Source organism: Gymnoscopelus microlampas, assembly GCF_963454915.1.
Source record: "Gymnoscopelus microlampas genome assembly, chromosome: 21".
NCBI classification, from domain to species: Eukaryota; Metazoa; Chordata; class Actinopteri; order Myctophiformes; family Myctophidae; genus Gymnoscopelus; species Gymnoscopelus microlampas.
Window position 1 is genome coordinate 44,616,891 of NC_139958.1, and position 19,896 is coordinate 44,636,786.

General features: G+C 41.3%; 2 protein-coding genes across 2 annotated transcripts in view; both read right to left on the reverse strand.

Annotated features, from left to right (window-relative positions):
• LOC311037002 (secretory carrier-associated membrane protein 1-like) overlaps window positions 1–19,896 on the reverse strand; it is a 302,700-nt gene that overhangs the window by 64,756 nt on the left and 218,048 nt on the right. The gene's annotated exons all lie outside the window — the stretch shown is intronic.
• ch25hl2 (cholesterol 25-hydroxylase like 2) lies at window positions 6,647–10,767 on the reverse strand (the record flags this gene model as incomplete). Its single annotated transcript, XM_084047324.1, has 5 exons — window positions 6,647–6,736; window positions 7,403–7,614; window positions 8,189–8,350; window positions 9,187–9,434; window positions 10,490–10,767. 5 exons carry the CDS (start codon window positions 10,765–10,767, stop codon window positions 6,647–6,649), a joined length of 990 nt encoding a protein of 329 aa, XP_083903450.1.

A 19,896-nucleotide genomic window follows, 5' to 3' on the forward strand; every position in this document is an offset into this window, starting at 1 on the left:
ATATAATGACATGGCCAGAATAGGGCCGCCATGGTTCCTGTATGTTTATAGATTGCTGTTCATCTTTTGTCTTTTTGATGAATTCCTGCTTCTATTGCATATTGCAATGGGTAGCCTGTTATTTCATATTTCCACCTCCATTTTACTCAGAATGCGATAGACATTGCAATTGTTGCTTTATAATTAAATAGTGGAATGATAATAACCCACAATTACCTATTCACCTAGTTCAGCCCCTGGAAACAACACAATCTAATCATTCATGATCAGACCTGATTTATAGCCTACTATAAACTGGCAGGATTCCAGGGACTACTAGACAATCTCAGGGTGGACACTCTAACCACAACTGGTAGAATTCCAGTGACTCAGACAGTGTGAATGAATGACAGTCATTTGCATGTCATTGACACAGATCAGTGGTGTCAGTTTCAGCACAGTGGGAGGAGCTACGCATGTGTGTGTGTGTGTGTGTGTGTGTGTGTGTGTGTGTGTGTGTGTGTGTGTGTGTGTGTGTGTGTGTGTGTGTGTGTGTGCAAGCGCATGTGGAGGGGGCAGGGAAAAACAAACAGCTTGTTTGCTGTTTGATTTATTTTCTCCTTGCCCTAACGGTGAAAACTACAAAAAACAATGGAGTTTGCACAAAAACTTCCTTCACAGGTGTTACCAATGATACTAATGAAGGCTCTGTTCCATTCTGGTCAGGGTGCTGATATTGTGCATGTTGGCTCACTAGAAACACTCCATTTTGGTTCCCAAATGGCCCCTTATGGTGTGTGTGTAACTCTGAGAGTGTACAAATGGAACCAAATGGACCCATTTGTACACTCTCAGAGTTATGGGGGTCCTTGAAAACAAGACAACCACTGTGCTACACTAAATGGAACGGAGCCTTAATTAGTTTTATTGGGAACACCTGTGAATGAAGTAAGGAAGGGGCCCAATTCATTCCCAAAATGGCTGCTGTGCATAGAGCCTATTCTGACCTTGACAGGGCCACAGACAGAGTGGATGTGATGTCACTCTCATGTTTCAAGAATAGGCTTGGCTCGACTTGATGTTGAAACGTTTTTGTCCCGTAACATGTCAGACCTGTTCTACAAGTCCTGTCGTACTGTATCCTACCACCACCTGCTTTTAATCAACAAAGGAACACAAGCAACACGGGACTGTCATTGAACAAATCTGCAGTGGTGAAAAAAGTACTCAGATATTTTACTTAAGTAAAAGTAGAAATACCACAATGTAGAAATACTCTGTTACAAGTAAAATGCCTGTGTTCAAAATGTTACTTGAGTAAAAGTCCAACAGTATTGGCATCAAAATATACTTAAAGAACCAAAAGTAAAAGTACTAAAATGTTTGAAAATAGCAGATCTACAAGCTCATAAGGCGTCGCTGTGCGACTAGCCTATGTATAAAACAGGGCTAAAGTGGTTAATGTGTGTTTTATAATATAATAACTTATATCTGCAAAGTAACTATAACTAAAGTTTTCAAATAATTGTAGTGGAGTAAAAGTACAATATTTGCCTCTGTGGTGTAGTGGAGTAGAAGTAAAAGTATTGAAAATTGGAAATACTCGAGTAAAGTAAAAATACCTCAAAATTGTACTTAAGTACAGTACTTGAGTACATGTACTTAGCTACTTTCCACCACTGAACACAACTGAAGTCAAACTCCCAACCATCTCTCACTCCATGCTTTGTGGTCCTGAGTGCAAAACACAATTACTGTATGTTTCCTGCATTAGTATCTTATAGGATGAAACATATAAAGAGTGCAGAATGTGAATTGTCTGCGTATAGGCTTACTGACCATAGTACAGGGCTAGGGGTCATTCATTATAAGTAATTATGTTCCATGCACATCAAAATACAATGGAAAACAGTTATCCCAAATCAAGCAAATCATTATTTTCACTGCAGGTGGAATAATATATTTTCTGATGCATCTTGAAATCCACAAAATCTAAAATGTGACATTGATGACCTCTGCTGGCCAGTAAGGTGAAGTGTCAACACTCATTCATGGAAATAGGCTCTATGCACAGCAGCCATATTATCACTTCCTTCACAGGTGTTACCAATGATACTATTACGGGTCCATTTGGTTCCCTTTGTACATGGGGGTCGTGGAAACCACTGTGCTACACTTAAATGGAACAGAGCCTTCATTAGTATCATTGGTAACACCTGTGAATGTCTTCATAATATGGCTGCTGTGAATAGAGCCTATTCATTGCAGACAATGCTCTACTGACAAAGGTAATCTGTTTTTAAATGTGTCCGTGTTTAATTAATAACAATACATTTAACATGGAAAGACATACAGAGACCATTTGACATTGAGCATGGCATGAATAGCCTACTACATCTTTGTACATTTACGATTTCACATCATTGGAAAGATCTCTGTGAATGAGAGATGTGTCTATTAGTTCAACATAATATATTAAGAAACAAACAAAGGATATTAGCTTACAGAATACAGTGGTGGAAAAAGTACTGAAATGTTTGCAAAAGTAGCAATACTGTAATGTAGAAGTGAAGTGAAGTGAAGTAATAGTCTGGAATTCAAAATGTACTTGAGTATTAAGTACAAAGGTATTGGTATGAAAATGTACTTAAAGTACCAAAAGTAAAAGTGCTAAAATGTTTGAAAAGGTATAAAATAGGGCTCAATTGGTCAATGTATAATGTAATCATTTATATCTGCAAAGTATCTAGTAACTAAAGTTTTCAAATAATTGTAGTGGAGTAAAATTTGCCTCTGAGATGTAGTGGAGTAGAAGTAAAAGTATTGAAAATTGGAAATACTCGAGTAAAGGAAAATAAACACTCAAAATTGTACTTAAGTACAGTACTTGAGTACATGTACTTAGTTACTTTCAACCACTGAACAAAACTGAAGCCAAACTCTCAACCATCTCTCACTCCATGCTTTGTGGTCCTGAGTGCAAAACACAATCATATTTCCTGCATTAACATTTAATAACTTATATATGTTGACACATTATAACACATAAAGAGGGCAAAATGTGAATAGGCTGTATGCACAGCAGCCATATTATCACTTCCTTCACAGGTGTTACCAATGACACTAATGAAGGCTCTATTCCATTTAGTGTAGCACAGTGGTTTCCACGACCCCCATAACTCTGAGAGTGTACAAATGGACCCAAATGGACCCTTACGGATCCATTTGGTTCCATTTGTACACTCTCAGAGTTACACACCCGTAAGGGGCCATTTGGAGGCCCATGAGGGTCCCTGGACCCTTTAGATCCACTGGTGTAACAGAGTGTTTCCAGTGAGCCAACATGCACAATATCAGCACCCTAACTCTGTTTGCCCATGAATAGAACAGAGCCTTCATTAGTATCATTGGTAACACCTGTGAATGTCTTCATAATATGGCTGCTGTGAATCGAGCCTATTGTCTGTGTATAGACCTACTGACCATAGTGCAGGGTTAGGGGTCATTAATTATATTAATTATAACTAATTATGTTCCATGCACATCAGAAAACACATTAGTAGACATTTATCCCAATCAAACTAACTTTCTTTGTCACTGCAGGTGCATTCTGATGCATCTTGAAATCCACACAATCCAAAGTGGAGCATTGATGACCTCTGCTGGCTGGTCAGGTGAAGTGTCAACACATTGAAAATTTACTATAATGTTCTACTGACAAAAATAGTCTGTTTATTCAGTTTTACATTTTAAATATGTCCCTTTTTAATAAAAAAAACTATCTATTTAACATGGAAAGAAATACAGAGACAATTTGACATTGAGCATGGCATGAATAGCCTGCTACTGATTGATTGATTGATTGATTGATTGATTGATGTACTTTATTTAGTAAGACATGAGAACAACAGTACATGGAAGTACAAATTCACAATACGAGGTCTACTAAACTGGAAGACTCATAACAGCACTGAGCTTGTTTCAAATGAGTTCCCCACGCACACAAATCATGGTGACATATAAGAGACAGACAGTTATACACAACTACTATAGAATGTCATACAATCAGTTTACAGGTTACTGGTATAAAGAGTGAGAAATATGTACAAAAGAAGAAGGAGAGGGGGGGGGGGGGGGGTAGGTTAGGTTAAGACTTAGACAGGGGCCATTTTCCAATTGCAGCCTCCTGAAGGTGTATCTTTAGGGCAGTTTTGAAGGAGAGTAGGGTTTTACACTCCTTTACTCCTTTTGGTAGGGCGTTCCACATTTTTGATGAATAGCATGAGAACGAGTTACTTCCCTTTGTTGAGCCAAAAAAGGGTTGGACAAGGTTTGTGGAGCTTCCTCTGGTATTGTGATCATGGACATCATTAACATTTTGGAAGTATTTTGACAAATACAGGGGGATCCCAATGTTGTGGTATATCTTGAAGACCAGGCCCATAGCAAGTTGCTGTACTCTGTCCTCAAAATCTGTCCTAAGCCATCCAATCCTATCAAAATGATCAGGGGTTAGATGGGTTTTGTAATTGAGGCCAAGAAGTAGCCTTACAAGTTTGTTTTGGGATGTTTGGAGCCTTGTTTTTAAGGCCTTGGAGGTGTTGTGATACCACGAAGTACATGCATAATCGTAATGACCTTGTATGAGGGCCACTGCAAGAGTCTTCAGAGTATTCTTACTGACTTTACGATCAATACTCCGCAAATAGCGTGTTTTTTTGTGGACCGTTTTGATCGTTTTTTCAGCATTTTTGTCACCAGAGAGGTCAGCCTTCAAGATAGAGCCCAGGTAGGTAATTTCGTTTTTTCTTTTGATGATATCATCACCCGCTTTGATCGTGAAGCTCTCTGCCTTTCTGAGGTTAGGAGTGGACCCAAAGAGGATGCATTCCGTTTTGCCCAGGTGTAATGAGAGCTTGTTGTCGGAGAGCCAGATGCAGATCTTAATACATTTAAGATCTCACATCATTCGAAAAATCTCTGAATGAGAGTTGTGTCTATTAGTTCAACATAATATATTAATAAACAAACAAACAAAGGATATTAACTTACCAACACAAACAGAACAAGTGTGAAGAATACAGTGGTGGAACATAACTAAGTTCATGTACTCAAACAGTACTTAAGTACAATTTTGAGGTATTTTTGACTTTACTGGAGTATTTCCAATTTTCAATACTTTAACTTCTACTCCACTACATCTCAGAGGCAAATATTGTATTTTTACTCCACTACAATTATTTGAAAACTTTAGTTACAAGTTACTTGCATATACATAGGCTATTTGAAAATAGCAGATCTACAAGCTCGTAGCTTGTAGATCTGCCATTTTCAAACATCCTAGTACTTTTACTTTTGGTACTTTAAGTATATTTTGATGCCAATACTTGTGTACCTTTACTCAAGTAACATTTTGAACAAAGGCTTTTTACTTGTAACAGAGTATTTCTACATTGTGGTATTGCTACTTTTACTTAAGTAAAATATCTGAGCACTTTATTCACCACTGTTTCACCACAATATATTAAGAAACAAACAAAGGATATTAACTTGCACACACAAACAGAACAAGTGTGAAGAATATAGTGTAGAGTTTAGATAGCGCTTGATCTCAATCCGCATGTCTAACATCATGTACAAAGCACTGCCCTACCACCTCATGTCTAACCTCATGTACATACTGCACTAACTGGATTATGCTGTGTATATATATGGGCTGTCATAAGTTCTCGATTAATCGCAATTAACCCACGGTTATGATAATCACGAATAATGATTTTAATTGCAGTTAATCGCACATTTATTTATTTTAGCCATTTGGCCTATCCGTAGTTTAGGACACAGCTCTCTGTCAGTGAGCAATGCAAGATCCCATGTGTTGCTGGTATGTGGATTTCCATGGTCATTGCAGATCTTACAGTACCATTACTGCTGTTCTTTTTTTTAATTTTATTTTGTATGAGGTCCATCATGTGTTACAGTATGATTGAAAAAAACAGTCGGATCGAAAAAGGAGTGCGCATTTTCTTCGAGTTGCCCTCCTGCGCTTATTTTGGCGCTTATAAGGGCCCCCGTCAAAATAAGAAATGACATCTTGGAGGTACTGATTTTAATGCAGTACCATTTGATAGTTTCTTTTGGGTTTTTAATTGATTTCCAATAATAAATAAACATACTTTTGCATAAAGCAAGCATATTGTTCCATCCACTCCTTTGCCTCCACATCCTTGTGCTGTGAGCTCTCTGCACCACTCATTAGCGCCACAAGAGGGCGCTCCACAGCACACCATAGCACATTCTCAGCACACCTGCCTCCCGTCCCTAATCAATCTCCTCACCTGCCCTTCATCTTTAAGAGGCTAGCCTGCATAAGATATTTGACTTTAACCAGTCTTCTCGTTGGTTCACCCTCAAAGACTGGGAACGCATCTGTGTCATTTTAGATTTCTTTGGTTATTAAAAAATAGCTGAGATCTGCTATTTTTGAATAGCCAAAGTATAAAATAATGCTTTAAGTGGTTACACAGATGCGTTCCCGGTTTAAATGGGTATAAGTATAGCGTTTCCCAGTGTTTGTAGAGCTTAGCCTGTTCAACTTAACGCAGTTGCAGCGCAAGCCTGTTCAACTTTGCGCAGTTGCAGCTCACTGTCTTTCCTTGTGAATTTATCACTGACACTGCTTCTCCTCTCCTCTCCAGTACCCGCGATCCTGAGCTGAGTCGGGGCAGCCGGTAGAGACCACAGCCTTCTTCTCCCTCTTGTGTTAAACCAGTGGTTAATAAACGTGCCCCTGTGGGCTTTGACCCTCCATTTGCCTCCTCTTTAATTGCTACAGTATGTGCACTTGGGTCGCACACACACAAATCCTAACACTCCTATGTTAACAGGGCTATAAAATACTTAAAATATCATTGTGAACGGATGTAATCGTTTGACAGCACTATGTAGATCTTTTAGATATTTGCCTATCCTCGTCACGTTTCTCTGTTTTTTTTCTTCCGGAAAACTACAGAAACACCCAATTCTTTACACCTGTAAATCTGTGATGTGACAATAAAAATGATTCTGATTCTAACGGAGGTTAAAGGGATAAAATGTCCTTTTTTCTATCGATTAGTCACCCCATGGAGACTTCAATTCTTTTTTTCCTTTTTTTTTTGTGGTCGCATTCCTAAGCCAATAATTTGATGACCGGCAGCGGTTCCGGTAGGAGACACAAAGAGTCTCCTTTGTGTCTCCTACCAGAACCATTGCCTACCGGTCCGCTGGTCATCAAATTATTGGCTTAGGAATGCGACAAAAACAAACAAATATCCATGAATTCAAGTCTCCATGGGGTGACTAATCGATAGGAAATGAAATCATTTTGGGGGTGAACTATCACTTTAAGTTGAGCTCTTTAGTTTTTTCCCTCTTCTCTAACATGGTCAGGTTTTTCATGTGCATGGTCATGACCACACGACACGGCCATTGGCGGGGCGTCGGTGCCTCCCAGCCAGTCCCAGTGACAGAAGAACGGAGCGTAGTTGGTCCCGGGCCGCTGGTGGTGGGTGTCGTGTTTGGGCGCTCCGGCCCACAGGCCGCACGGCACCAGGCGGTGCATGGACCAGGGGAAGTCGTAGCCGCAGTGGTCCTCTGTCCATAAGATATGATATATATATAAAGATATGAGATAATGCCAGTGCGGGAAAAGTACTCACACTTTTTACTTAAGTAAAAGTATCAATACTGCAATGTAGAAATATGTTGAAAAATGTTACAAGTAAAAAGTTGGGAATTCAAAATTTACTTGAGTAAAAGGACACAAGTATTGGTATCAAAATGTACTTAAAGTACCAAAAGTAGAAGGTACTCATGTAGAATGTCCCATTTCAAGTTTTCAAATGTATAAAATGTCCAAAAATCTTTTGAAAATAGCCGATCTACAAGCTCACAATGCGTCGCATTGTGAGCTTGTAGATCGGCTATTTTCAAATAGCCAAAATGCATATAGGGCTAAAGTGGTTAATGTATGTTTTTTAATAATAATAACTAGTAACTAAAGTTTTCAAAGAATTGTAGTGGAGTAGAAGTAAAAGTACTGAAAATTGGAAATACTCCAGTAAAGTAAAAAAAGACCAAAATCTTTCTTAAGTACAGCACTTGAGTAAATGTACTTAGTTACTTTACACCACTGCCCCTTATTGGGTAAGATGAACGTATCATTTACCTGTGGACACGTAGACATTGAACACCATGAAGCCCCATGTGGTCAGACAGTGGCACTGCAGCAGGATGGGGTCCGCCGTGGCCCAGAAGCCTGAACTGATCAGCTCCCATCCAGACACGTACTGAGTGACCAGGCTGAACGGCTGCTTGTGCTGGTGGTGCACTGCAGAACAATAAGATTGATTGATTGATTTAATACTTTATTAACACGTTTGTTAACAGCACAGGTAGTACAGTTAAAGGTTATGCTAAGAAGGATAACACAAAAAAACCCAAGGGCCTCACACTGGGCAAGACCTAGGTGGTTGAGTGTCTTAATGGAAGTACCAAAATTTGGCGGAAGTACCGGCCCAAGAAATGGCGTTGACGCTTTACAAATCTGTTTACATTTTCTGTGAATGAAACAAGTGTTGTGATTGGTCGAAAAAGATAGTTTCCGGGGGAAACGCGTACAACGGAAGTCCTGCCCTATAGACGAATCCACAGAGCGAATGCCTGTAGCTGTGGTGTTAGACTCCTGCTGCAGTGTGCATTCTGACACTGCAGTTATGATTGCGTCAGGGGAGCGCTCTGTGGATTCGTCTATGGACATTCTGCTTTAGGTCGTGGCCAGGCTCTTCTCTTTGTAGATGAGTGAGGCTGGGAACAAGGTTACAAGGGCCTTGTTTCCATTGTGGTACATCTATGTTGTGGTCCAACAACATCATCAACAACAACAACAACTTTTATTCGTTATTATTATTATTATTATTATTATTACTCAGTGGTGGAAAGTTACTAGAATCAGAATCAGAATCAATCTTTATTGTCACATCAAATTACAAGATGTGATAGTTCACCCCAAAACAATGTTTTTTTTCCTATCGATTAGTCATCCCATGGAGACTTGAATACATGGATATGTTTTTGTCGCACTAAGTAGCCTACATTTAGAAAGACAGAAAAAAAGTAATTTGGAGGGGTGAACTATCCCTTTAAATTGGAATCGTAAAATCGTACCCGCGTGGAATGTCCGGTACAGCCAGCCCACGCGGTGGTGCAGCAGGTGCCAGAGGTAATACTGGAAGTCAAAGAGCAGCGTGCAGCCCAGGACCCCCATCAGGAACCCCCCCAGGGTGGGCGCCAGGCGGGGTAGAGGACACACGGGTCTCCACGCCCACTGGGCCACGGCCGCGGGGAATATGTAGATGAGGTGGTGGTACATGGTCAGGCTGAACGTGGTCCACAGCTGGTCCCATGGGATGGGCCTGTCCGGGGGTGTTGCAACAGAGTCTCACTCCCAAGAAGGCACATATTGGCTAATGGTCAGAACCCCAGGAAGGCACTATGTGTCGTCCAGGGCCGCCCCCGACGACAAGATGCGCCTTCCAGGTTCCTTGACGGGGGCGGCACATAGTGCCTTCCTGGGGTTCTGACCAAAAGGCAATATGTGCCTTCTTGGGAGTGAGACTGTGTTGCCGGGGGTCAACAACCAACCAACAGTGGTGTAAAGTAACTAAGTACATGTACTCAAGTACTGTACTTATAAGTACGATTAAGAGTTTTTTTTTTTTTACTTTACTGGAGTATTTCCAATTTTCGTACATACTTTTACTTCTACTCCGTTAACAGCTCAGAGGCAATTGTTGTGCTTTTACTCCACTACGATTATTTGAAAACTTAAGTTGCTAGTTACTTTGCAATTGTCAATTATTATATCATAAAACATACATTAACCACTTTAGCCCTATTTTATACATAGGCTATTTGAAAATAGTCGCTTTGCGACGCGTTGTGAGCTTGTAGATCTGCTATTTTCAAACATTTTAGTACTTTTACTTTTGGTACTTTAAGTATATTTTGATACCAATACTTTTGTACTTTTACTCTTGAATTCCGGACTTTTACTTGTAACAGAGTAAGTTGCATTATTGATACTTTTTTTCCACCACTGACAACCAATCACATTATCATCTTTCTTGTCACATCACAGGGCAGTGGTGGAAAGTAACTATACGGACATTTACTCGATACTGTACTTAAAGCAGCACTATGTTCCAGTGGTGAAAAAATTACTCACATTTTTTACTTAAGTAAAAGTATCAATACTGCAATGTAGAAATGCTCTGTTACAAGTTTAGGTCAGGAATTCAAAATGTACTTGAGTAAAAGTACAAAAGTATTGGTATAAAAATGTACTTAAAGTACCAAAAGTAGAAAGTACTCATTATGCAGAATGCCCCGTTTACAAGTTTCCAAATGTATTAAAATCTTTTGGAAATAGCCGATCTACAAGCTCACAATGGGTCGCTTCGCGATTAACCTGTCAGGGTGCAACTTGTATCGTCTGATGGAGGGCCACGTTGGAGCCAGCAGGTCCAGGAGGGTGTAGAGGGAGACCAGGACGAAGTAGGTGGAGACGGAGAGCACCACGGGGAGCAGCGGGCTCCTCAGGGCCTCATGGTGGTTCTGGTGGAGGTAGTCCCATCCGGGCTGCAGGACCGATCGGTCCGAGAGGACGAGACCCCAACCCTCGCCCCCCGTCACATTGACGCCACCATGACCCCACCACATCCAGGAGGAGAACGTGTCCGGGCCCATCGATAGGGAACAGCTAGAGTCATTCATTAATGCCCGCCTTTCGGAACATTAAAAAGAAAGTTGAACATTCAAGGAAGATTTTTTTTTAAAGATGAAAAAAATGGGAAAAAGGTGAAACAAAAAAGAAAAAGAGGAAAAAAGTTGAAAGAAATGGAAAAAGGAAAGTGGAAAAAAAGAAAAAGGAAAGTAGGAAAAAAAGTTTAAAAAAGAAAGAAAATTTTAATAAATGGGTAAAGGGTAAGTTGAATAAAAGTGAAAAAAATATTATTTAAATCAACGAGGGACACATCTGTTTCCGATGGAAGAATGTATCAGAAGGTAGTAGATCCAATCAGGTGCCTTTTATCTAATTAAATTGTACTTTAATTGAAGTGTTGCCGACAATGCCAGATTCGACTGGCAGCTAGTTTGATCGTTCATGCTCTTATGTATGTTGAAGCCCCTCCCCCTCAGATCAGAGGAAGCTGATCTTTAAAAGATTGTTTTTGTTTTTTTTGTTTTTAACACACACACACACACACACACACACACACACACACACACACACACACACACACACACACACACACACACACACACACACACACACACACACACACACACACACACACACACACACACATCACACATCACATCACAGCCAGCACCCATGGGAACCTGGGTCACAACGTCGTTCATTTCTGACCCAGTTCATGGAGAGAGCTTCCGTTATTTCTTTATTACTTATTGGTTTGTTTATGATTTGTTGAATTCAATTTTGATCAAAACAACTTCAGAGCTTTTCATGTCTTTTTGTTGTTGTTGTTTTTTTTACTCCATTAACTCACATCATAATAATGTTTTTCAGATTATACTGTTTATTGGATACATAATTAAGTTGATGTTAGGAAGAAAACTTGTGTCTCCACTTATTCTGGGTTTCTGATGGCAGGCCCCTGAACAGTGTTTGTGCCAAGTTTGGTGTGGATCGGCGCAACGGTGCGCCTCGCAGGTCCGCATGCAGTGGTGGAAAAAGTACTAAATGTTTTTTACTTAAGTAAAAGTATCAATACTGCAATGTAGAAATACTCTGTTACAAGTAAATGTAGGTATTCAAAATTTACTTCAGTAAAAGTACAAAAGTATTGGTATCAAAATGTACTTAAAGTACCAAAAGTAAAAGTACTCATTATGCAGAATGTCCCATTTCACAAGTTTTCACGTTTTTCCAATATTTAGAAAATAGCAGATCTTCAAGCTCACGATGTGTCACATCGCGAGTCGCAACGCATTGTGAGCTTGTACATCGGCTATTTTCAAATGGCCGAAATGTATATAGGGCTAAAGTGGTTAATGTATGTTTTGTAATAATAATCAAAATCTTAACTAAAAGTTTTCAAATAATTGTAGTGGAGTAAAAGTAAAATATTTGCCTCTGAGATGTAGTGGAGTAGAAGAAAAAGTACTGAAAATTTGAAATACTCCAGTAAAGTAAAAATACCTCAGAACTGTGCTTAACTGTCCACCCACAGTCGGTTGACCCTGTAGGCAATTTTAATATAGGATATTGTCTGTCTGTCTGTCTGTCTGTCTGTCTGTCTCTCTGTCTCTCTGTCTGTCTGTCTGTCTGTCTGTCTGTCTGTCTGTCTGTCTTTCACACACACATACACACACACACGCACGCGCGCACGCACGCACGCGCACACGCACACGCACACGCACACACACACACACACACACACACACACACACACACACACACACACACACACACACATACACACACACACACACACACACACACACACACACACACACACACACACACACACACACACACACACACACACACACACACACACACACACACCATGGGTCCAGTAGAGTAATTAATCATAAAATAACTGACACATGGTGAATTGTATTTGGCTTCATACACTCTGTGTGAGTTTGCATATTCAATTTTGACACAGTGACTTTGCATAATAAAGCATGAAAAGATTCCATTGTTAAAAATGACTTTCACAGTTTATGGTGTGACTTGAATGATTCTGTTATTAACCGAGCTCATGATGTTGATGCATCAATTTAATTTCATTAAACAATTAACTATTGCTTTCCTTTCTGTGACGAAAATGTTTGTTTTAATTATCAGACTTTATTTTGATGACTTTACAGATTAAAAAAATCAGCATGACACAGCATATTTTCTCTAATGAACAAAGAAATTCACATGCAGTGTAGGAACCCGACTCATAATAATATAATGAACACATAACAATATAACAGATGTTTGCATAATATAATAATGTGTTACATTAAGAACCTTACATAATGTGATAACAGCAAGAAAACTTGACGCCCCCCTTTAAAAAAAATATACCAAAAAAAAAAAACCTAAATTCTGAAAGGCAGCATTATGTTAATGGTTTTGAGGGATATTAAATGAACTTAACTCCAATAAATACTGATTTATATGTATTATTTGAGTACTGCATTCCTCCATCTGTATGCACTCAAATGTAATAATGTAACAGTGAAACTTTAACATAATACAATGTGTTTTATCAGTGACCTATAGTGCTGCATATCTGACAACTAAATAAGACATGTTAGTCATTTTTTCAGAGTACACCAGAGTGATTCAGTACAGCTATGGCCTAAAGAAAAGTCAACATTTTGTAACACAACGATTGTGTTGTGAAGCAAGGACCTTATTGTAAAGTCTATTTTAACATAATTCAACACTATGTGTTTCAAGTTTCAATTCAGCCTAATGTGTGGCCCCTCGCTCACTTTATCAAAGTCAGTTTGGCCCCCCGGGAAAAAAAGCTGCCCACCTCTGCCCTAGACTGTGGAACAGAGATCTGACTGACCCTCCGTTGAATCTAAAAGGGTGACTTCACCCATTTTCAACCTATCTTCATATAATTGTTCTTCACTAATGCTCATGAGAAAATTATTTTAAAAAATCTACTCGGTCTGTGTCTCAGAGGAAGGCTGTGGACAGTTCAGAAACCTACCTACCAGTGACATCATCGTTAGGCAGGTTTATTCTTTTCAAAACAAGATTTCATTTTTTGTATTTAGACTTTTATTAACACAAGAACAATGCAATATGTAAGAGAAAATATGCAAGCAATAACATCTGCCCTAACTGGCCATGTGTGTTACAGGTCTGTTGGTTCATGGTGTCCTTCCAGAGTCAATCACCTCTGTACAATTAGTGCCTGTCCTTAAAGACAAGGCAGGTAAACTAAACAGCATTGATAATAGACCTATCACTCTGGCCTGCATCGTCTCCAAAGTATTGGAAAGAATCATGTTTGTACTTGTTGAAATGTTTGTCTTGACTGCAGATAACCTGTTCAGATTTAAAGAAACACGCTACAGACTTATGCATTGTTGCACTTAAAGAAATGATTGCCAGCTACAGTAGCCGTAATTCCACTGTCTTCCTATGCTTTATTGATGCTTCTAGAGATTTTGACGGGATTAACCATTTCAAACTGTTTCAGAAGCTGCTTGATAGAGGCATACCTATGAGCACATTGTGCGTATACTGGTGTTTTGGTACGCAAATCAGAAAATGCAGATTAAATGGGGTAATGTTACATCTGTCCATTTTTTCTGTTAGCAATGGTGTTCGTCAAGGGTGGATTTTGTCTCCCGTTTAATTCAACGTTTACATGGATGATCTAGTATCTAGTGAATTAAATGTGCAATACGGGCTCTTATAGGTAACTCTATCATCAATCACCTTATGTACAGTACGCTGATGACCTGGTTGTTCTGAGTCCATACAGTGGAGGGTCACAGCAGCTATTGAAAGTGTGCTCAAATTATGGCAATGATCATACAATTAAAAAAAAGTAGTGTCATGATAGTGAGAAGCCATGAGGACAAGAAATTGGCCTTCCCAGCCTTTCACTTATGTGACAGCCGTCTATCTGTGTGCCAGGAAAGGAAGTACCTTGGCCACATTTTTACTCATAATCTCCATGATCATAGAGATGTCTCTGGGGTAGTGTATTGGTCAACATAACATTTATTCACCAGAAAAAAGTGGCATAGTGCAGCTTTAAGTTGAATCCTCACCACCAGTGAGCAGCAAGAGTTTCATGAAGTCATGTGATACCTCAGCATTTCCTACCAATGTCCTTCTTAGAGAAAAAAACATCCAGTGGTGGAAAAAGTACTATTTTTTTAACTTAAGTAAAAGTATCAATAGTGCAATGTAAAAATACTCTGTTACAAGTAAAAGTTCGGAGTTCAAAATGTGATTAATTCAAAGTATAAAAGTATTGGTATCAAAATGAATATAAAGTACAAAAGTAAAAGTACTCATATTGCAGAATGTCCCATTTCACAACTTTTCAAATGTATGAAATGTATAAGAATCTTTTGAAAATAGCAGATATACAAGATCACAATTGTGATCTTGTAGATCGGCTATTTTCAAAATGCCAAGGTTTAAATATTTTCAAATAAGGAAAGATTGCCTAGAGGGTGGGTTGGTCGACCGTAGACCGCTGACTTCACAAACATAACATCCAGACTTGTGAGGTTCACCGTTGTTCCGATTCGCACCAAACTTGGCAAAAACACTTCAGGGGTCTGTCATGAATATAGTCACATGGGGCCACGTGTCAGGGCACCTCGGGGGGCCATAGGCACACTGTTGCTCTGATCCGCACCAAACTTGACAAAAACACTGTTCAGGGGTCTGCCATGACAATAGTCATCCCAGGGGCCACGTGTGGCCCCAGTACAGGGGCCCCAAGGAGCTACAGGCACACCAATCTGTACCAAAGTTGGCATAAACACTGTTCAGACCATGATAATAGTCACATAATTTACACAGTGTTAAACACTACAACAGTGTTATAACAGTGTTACAGCAGGGTTACAACAGTGTTACACAGTGTTAAACACTTCAAATGGTCAGAACTCACTGACCATAACTCTGATCAGCACAGGACTAGATTGGAAGGCTCCGTGGCCTGTGATGTTTTACTATTTGTCCTGAGATGCAGTATACAGGGCTTTAAGTGGTTAACTCACTCTGCCAGCACTACAGGATGTGTGTGTGTGTGTGTGTGTGTGTGTGTGTGTGTGTGTGTGTGTGTGTGTGTGTGTGTGTGTGTGTGTGTGTGTGTGTGTGTGTGTGTGTGTGTGTGTGTGTGTGTGTGTGTGTGTGTGTGTGTGTGTGTGTGTGTGTGTGAGTGTGTGTGATATAACGTCTATGAAGCAGATCTGCTCTGATAAGCTCTCTGCTGGTTCCTAAGGAGAGCTGTTAATAGCTGCTCACCACTGAAACCATGTGACCTCATCACCCATCCTATAGAACACACTCTGCCTGCATTTAAACCAAATGAACCATCCATCCACCCCCACTCATTTCATCTGAACACAGATCCTGACCTAGCTGCATGTTTTCTTACATATAACGCATGTGATATATGTGTTGCAATGTATGTTAGATTTTTTGTTGTGGCCTTTAGAGTTTGTTTGAGTTTTTAACCCATTAGGGCAGAAAGACCTGAGGCCCGTTCTACAAAGGCCTTCTAAATCAGTAGTTCTCACACTTTAAAGATTTTTTATATTATATTATATTGTAGCTGTCCAAGCTCACAGCGTCAACACTCTCTGGAAACATAGAAAACAGCACTAAGACACGTACCATAAATCACCACAACCACAAACCATTGGTGGAAAAAGTATAATTTGACAAACTTCGGTGGTCGGCCAACCGACCGATGGTGGTGAGACCAAAACTGTGTGCCCGGTTCTCCTCACTGGCTGGAGCAATTGATCTGAATTTGCACACAGCCATTGACCATTACGATCTGAACGCAACTGCGAAGCCCGTTTCTCAATTTCATCAAATCTCAGCTGTTTGTTAGTTTAAAAAACAACAGGAGATCAAACTGCGCATGCGTCGAATCCACACACCCACTCTGTTACAGTGTTGTTGCCGCCTGCCTCGCCTGCCTCAAGCGCACACACACGCACGCACGCACGCACGCACGCACGCACGCACGCACGCACGCACGCACGCACGCACGCACGCACGCACGCACGCACGCACGCACGCACGCACACACACACACACACACACACACACACACACACACACACACACACACACACAGACAGACAACGTGCTTAAACTTAAAGGACTTTAATTTACGCGTGTGTACACAGAAAACATTCTTTCGGATCTGTGTGTGTGTGTGTGTGTGTGTGTGTGTGTGTGTGTGTGTGTGTGTGTGTGTGTGTGTGTGTGTGTGAGTGTGTGAGTGTGTGAGTGTTGGGGGGGGGGATCGCCACGCGACCGAGCAGTTGTGTGTGTGTGTGCCCACACAAAGCCCACGCTGCTTACCTGGCCAATCCACAATCCATCACACTAAAGACTCGACTCTCCTCCATCAGAGCCGAAGTCCAGCGTACCCTCAAAGCCATGGAAAATGACTGGTGGATCATGAAAGCCAGCGAGATCCAACTTTATGCTGACACCAACAACTCCCATGGATTCTATGATGCCATCAAATCCATATACGGTCCACAGAGGAAAAACATAACCCCAGTCAGATCGGCAGACGGAGGACACACACCAGATCCTGAATAGATGGGCTGAGCACTTTAACACTCTTCTCAACTCCGAAAACCCCTCTGACCAAGACATTTTTGCCAATTTCCGAACAATTCCCCCTGTTGAACATCTGGACTCCCCGCCTTGCTTCACTGAGGTACACAAAGCCATCAAGGGCCTGAAAAATAACAAAAGCCCAGGCCCTGACGGAATCCCAGCTGAGGTCCTGAAGCGTGGTGGCTACCTCCTCACCCGTCGGCTCCACCAACTGATCAACATCATCTGGTCCACTGAACCCATCCCCCAGGAATGGAAGGATGCTACCATCATTACCATCTACAAGAGGAAAGGTGACAGAGCCGACATTGGAAACAGCAGAGGAATCTCCCTGCTTGCGGTTGCTGGAAAGGTACTTGCCCGGGTCATGCTCTCTCGCTTAGTTGCTCACATCTCTGAGAACATCCTGCCTGAGTCCCAGTGTGGGTTCAGAAGAGATTGCAGCACTAGTGACATGATCTTTGTAGCCAGGCAGGTACAAGAAAAGTGCCGGGAGCACCACCAGGATCTGTACATTGCCTTTATCTATCTGTCCAAGGCGTTTGACACCGTCAACAGGAATCTCCTTTGGGACTTACTGGGAAGGCTGGGGGTCCCGCCAAAGTTCCTCAACACCTTGAGACAACTACACGACGGAATGCAAGCCTGTGTTCGCATCGGAGGCCAGCTATCCCCCTCTTTTAACGTGGAAGTGGGTTTCAGGCAAGGGTGTGTCCTAGCCCCTGTCATTTTCAACCTCTTCCTCTCAGCAGTCACTTTCCTCTCATATAAAGCTCTGGGACCTACAGACGGTATCCACATACAGTTCCGGCTGGACGGCAGTCTCTTCAACATCCGGTGCCTCCAGGCCTTCACCAAAACCACAAAACAACACATCCAAGAACTTCAGTATGCTGACAACTGTGCTCTCCTTGGCCACACGCCAGATTCTCTGCAACGTGCACTTAACGTGGTCTCATCCATATACAGTGCCTTAGGACTCAAGGTCAACATATCAAAAACCCAGGTCATTGTGCAACACTCTACCCACCAGTCAGAAGTGCCTGTCTTCAACATTGAAGGCCAGCAGCTCACCATCGTTCCACACATCACTTACCTCGGAAGTGTCCTGTCCCCCACATGTAACATCGACAATGACATCCAGGTCCGTGTTGGTTTAGCCTCTGCTGCCTTCGGTAGGCTCAAAACCAGGGTCTTCCTCAGTAGAAACCTGACAGTTTCCACCAAGGCAGCTGTATACAGAGCAGTCTGTCTGTCCACACTGCTATATGGCTCGGAAGCCTGGACCCTGTACCAAAGGCACGTCAGAATCCTGGAGAGATTCCACATCCGCTGCATACAACAGATCCTGGGTCTGACCTGGGAGGACAGGGTCCCATACTGTATGTGGACATCTATGACCGGACCCAAACACCCAGCATTCAAGTGTTCCTTGCGCAAAGACATCTGCGCCGGGTGGGGCATGTAATCCGCACGCCCACCCAGAGGCTCCCCCGACAAATCCTCTACGGCCAACTCCAGGAAGGCTGTAGGTCTCCCGGGGGACAGCGGAAACGCTACAAGGACCACCTGAAGCGCTGTGCTATCCAACCCTTGGCACTAGAAGACCTAGCTGCTGATCGCCATACCTGGCGCACCACCAGTCAAGGGCATCGCACACCTCCAGGAGCTGACCACAGAGAGGAGAAAGCAGCAACATGTGCAGCGACACCAGCGTGCTGCAGGGGCCCCCCTCTCATGTGTGGACACACACGCACAGACAACGTGCTTAAACTTAAAGGACTTTCATTTACGCGCAGAAACATAGAAACGGCAGGACGTGCAATAACCCCCACGTTTGCAACTACTTTCGCCTGTGCACTTCACCGGGTATGGTCTAGTTTTACTTAATTAAAGGTATCAATACTGCAATGTAGAAATACTCTGTTACAAGTAAAAGTCTTGAATTCAAAATTTACTTGAGTAAAAGTACAAAGGTATTGGTATCAAAATGTACTTAAAGTACCAAAAGTGGAAAGTATTCATTATGCAAAATGTCCCATTTCACAAGTTTTCAAATGTATAAACATCCATTGAAAATATAGCAATTCTACAAGCTCACAATGCGTGACATAGTGAGCTTGTAGATCGTCTAGATTGTAGATCGTCTATTTTCAAATGGCCGAAATGTATATAGGGCTGAAGTGGTTAATGTAGGTTTTGTTTTTGTAATAATAAAAATCTACAAAGTAACTAAAGTTTTCGAATAAATGCAGTGGAGTAAAAGTACAATATTTGCCTCGGAGATGTAGTGGAGTAGAAGTAAAAGTATTGAAAATTGGAAATACTCCAGTAAAGTAAAAATCCCTCAAAACTACTACTTGTACTTGAACTTAAGTACAGTACTTGAGTAAATCCCAATGATCTCAAGACAGACAGACAGACAGACAGACAGACAGACAGACAGACAGACAGACAGACAGACAGACAGACAGACAGACAGACAGCGGTTACAAGGG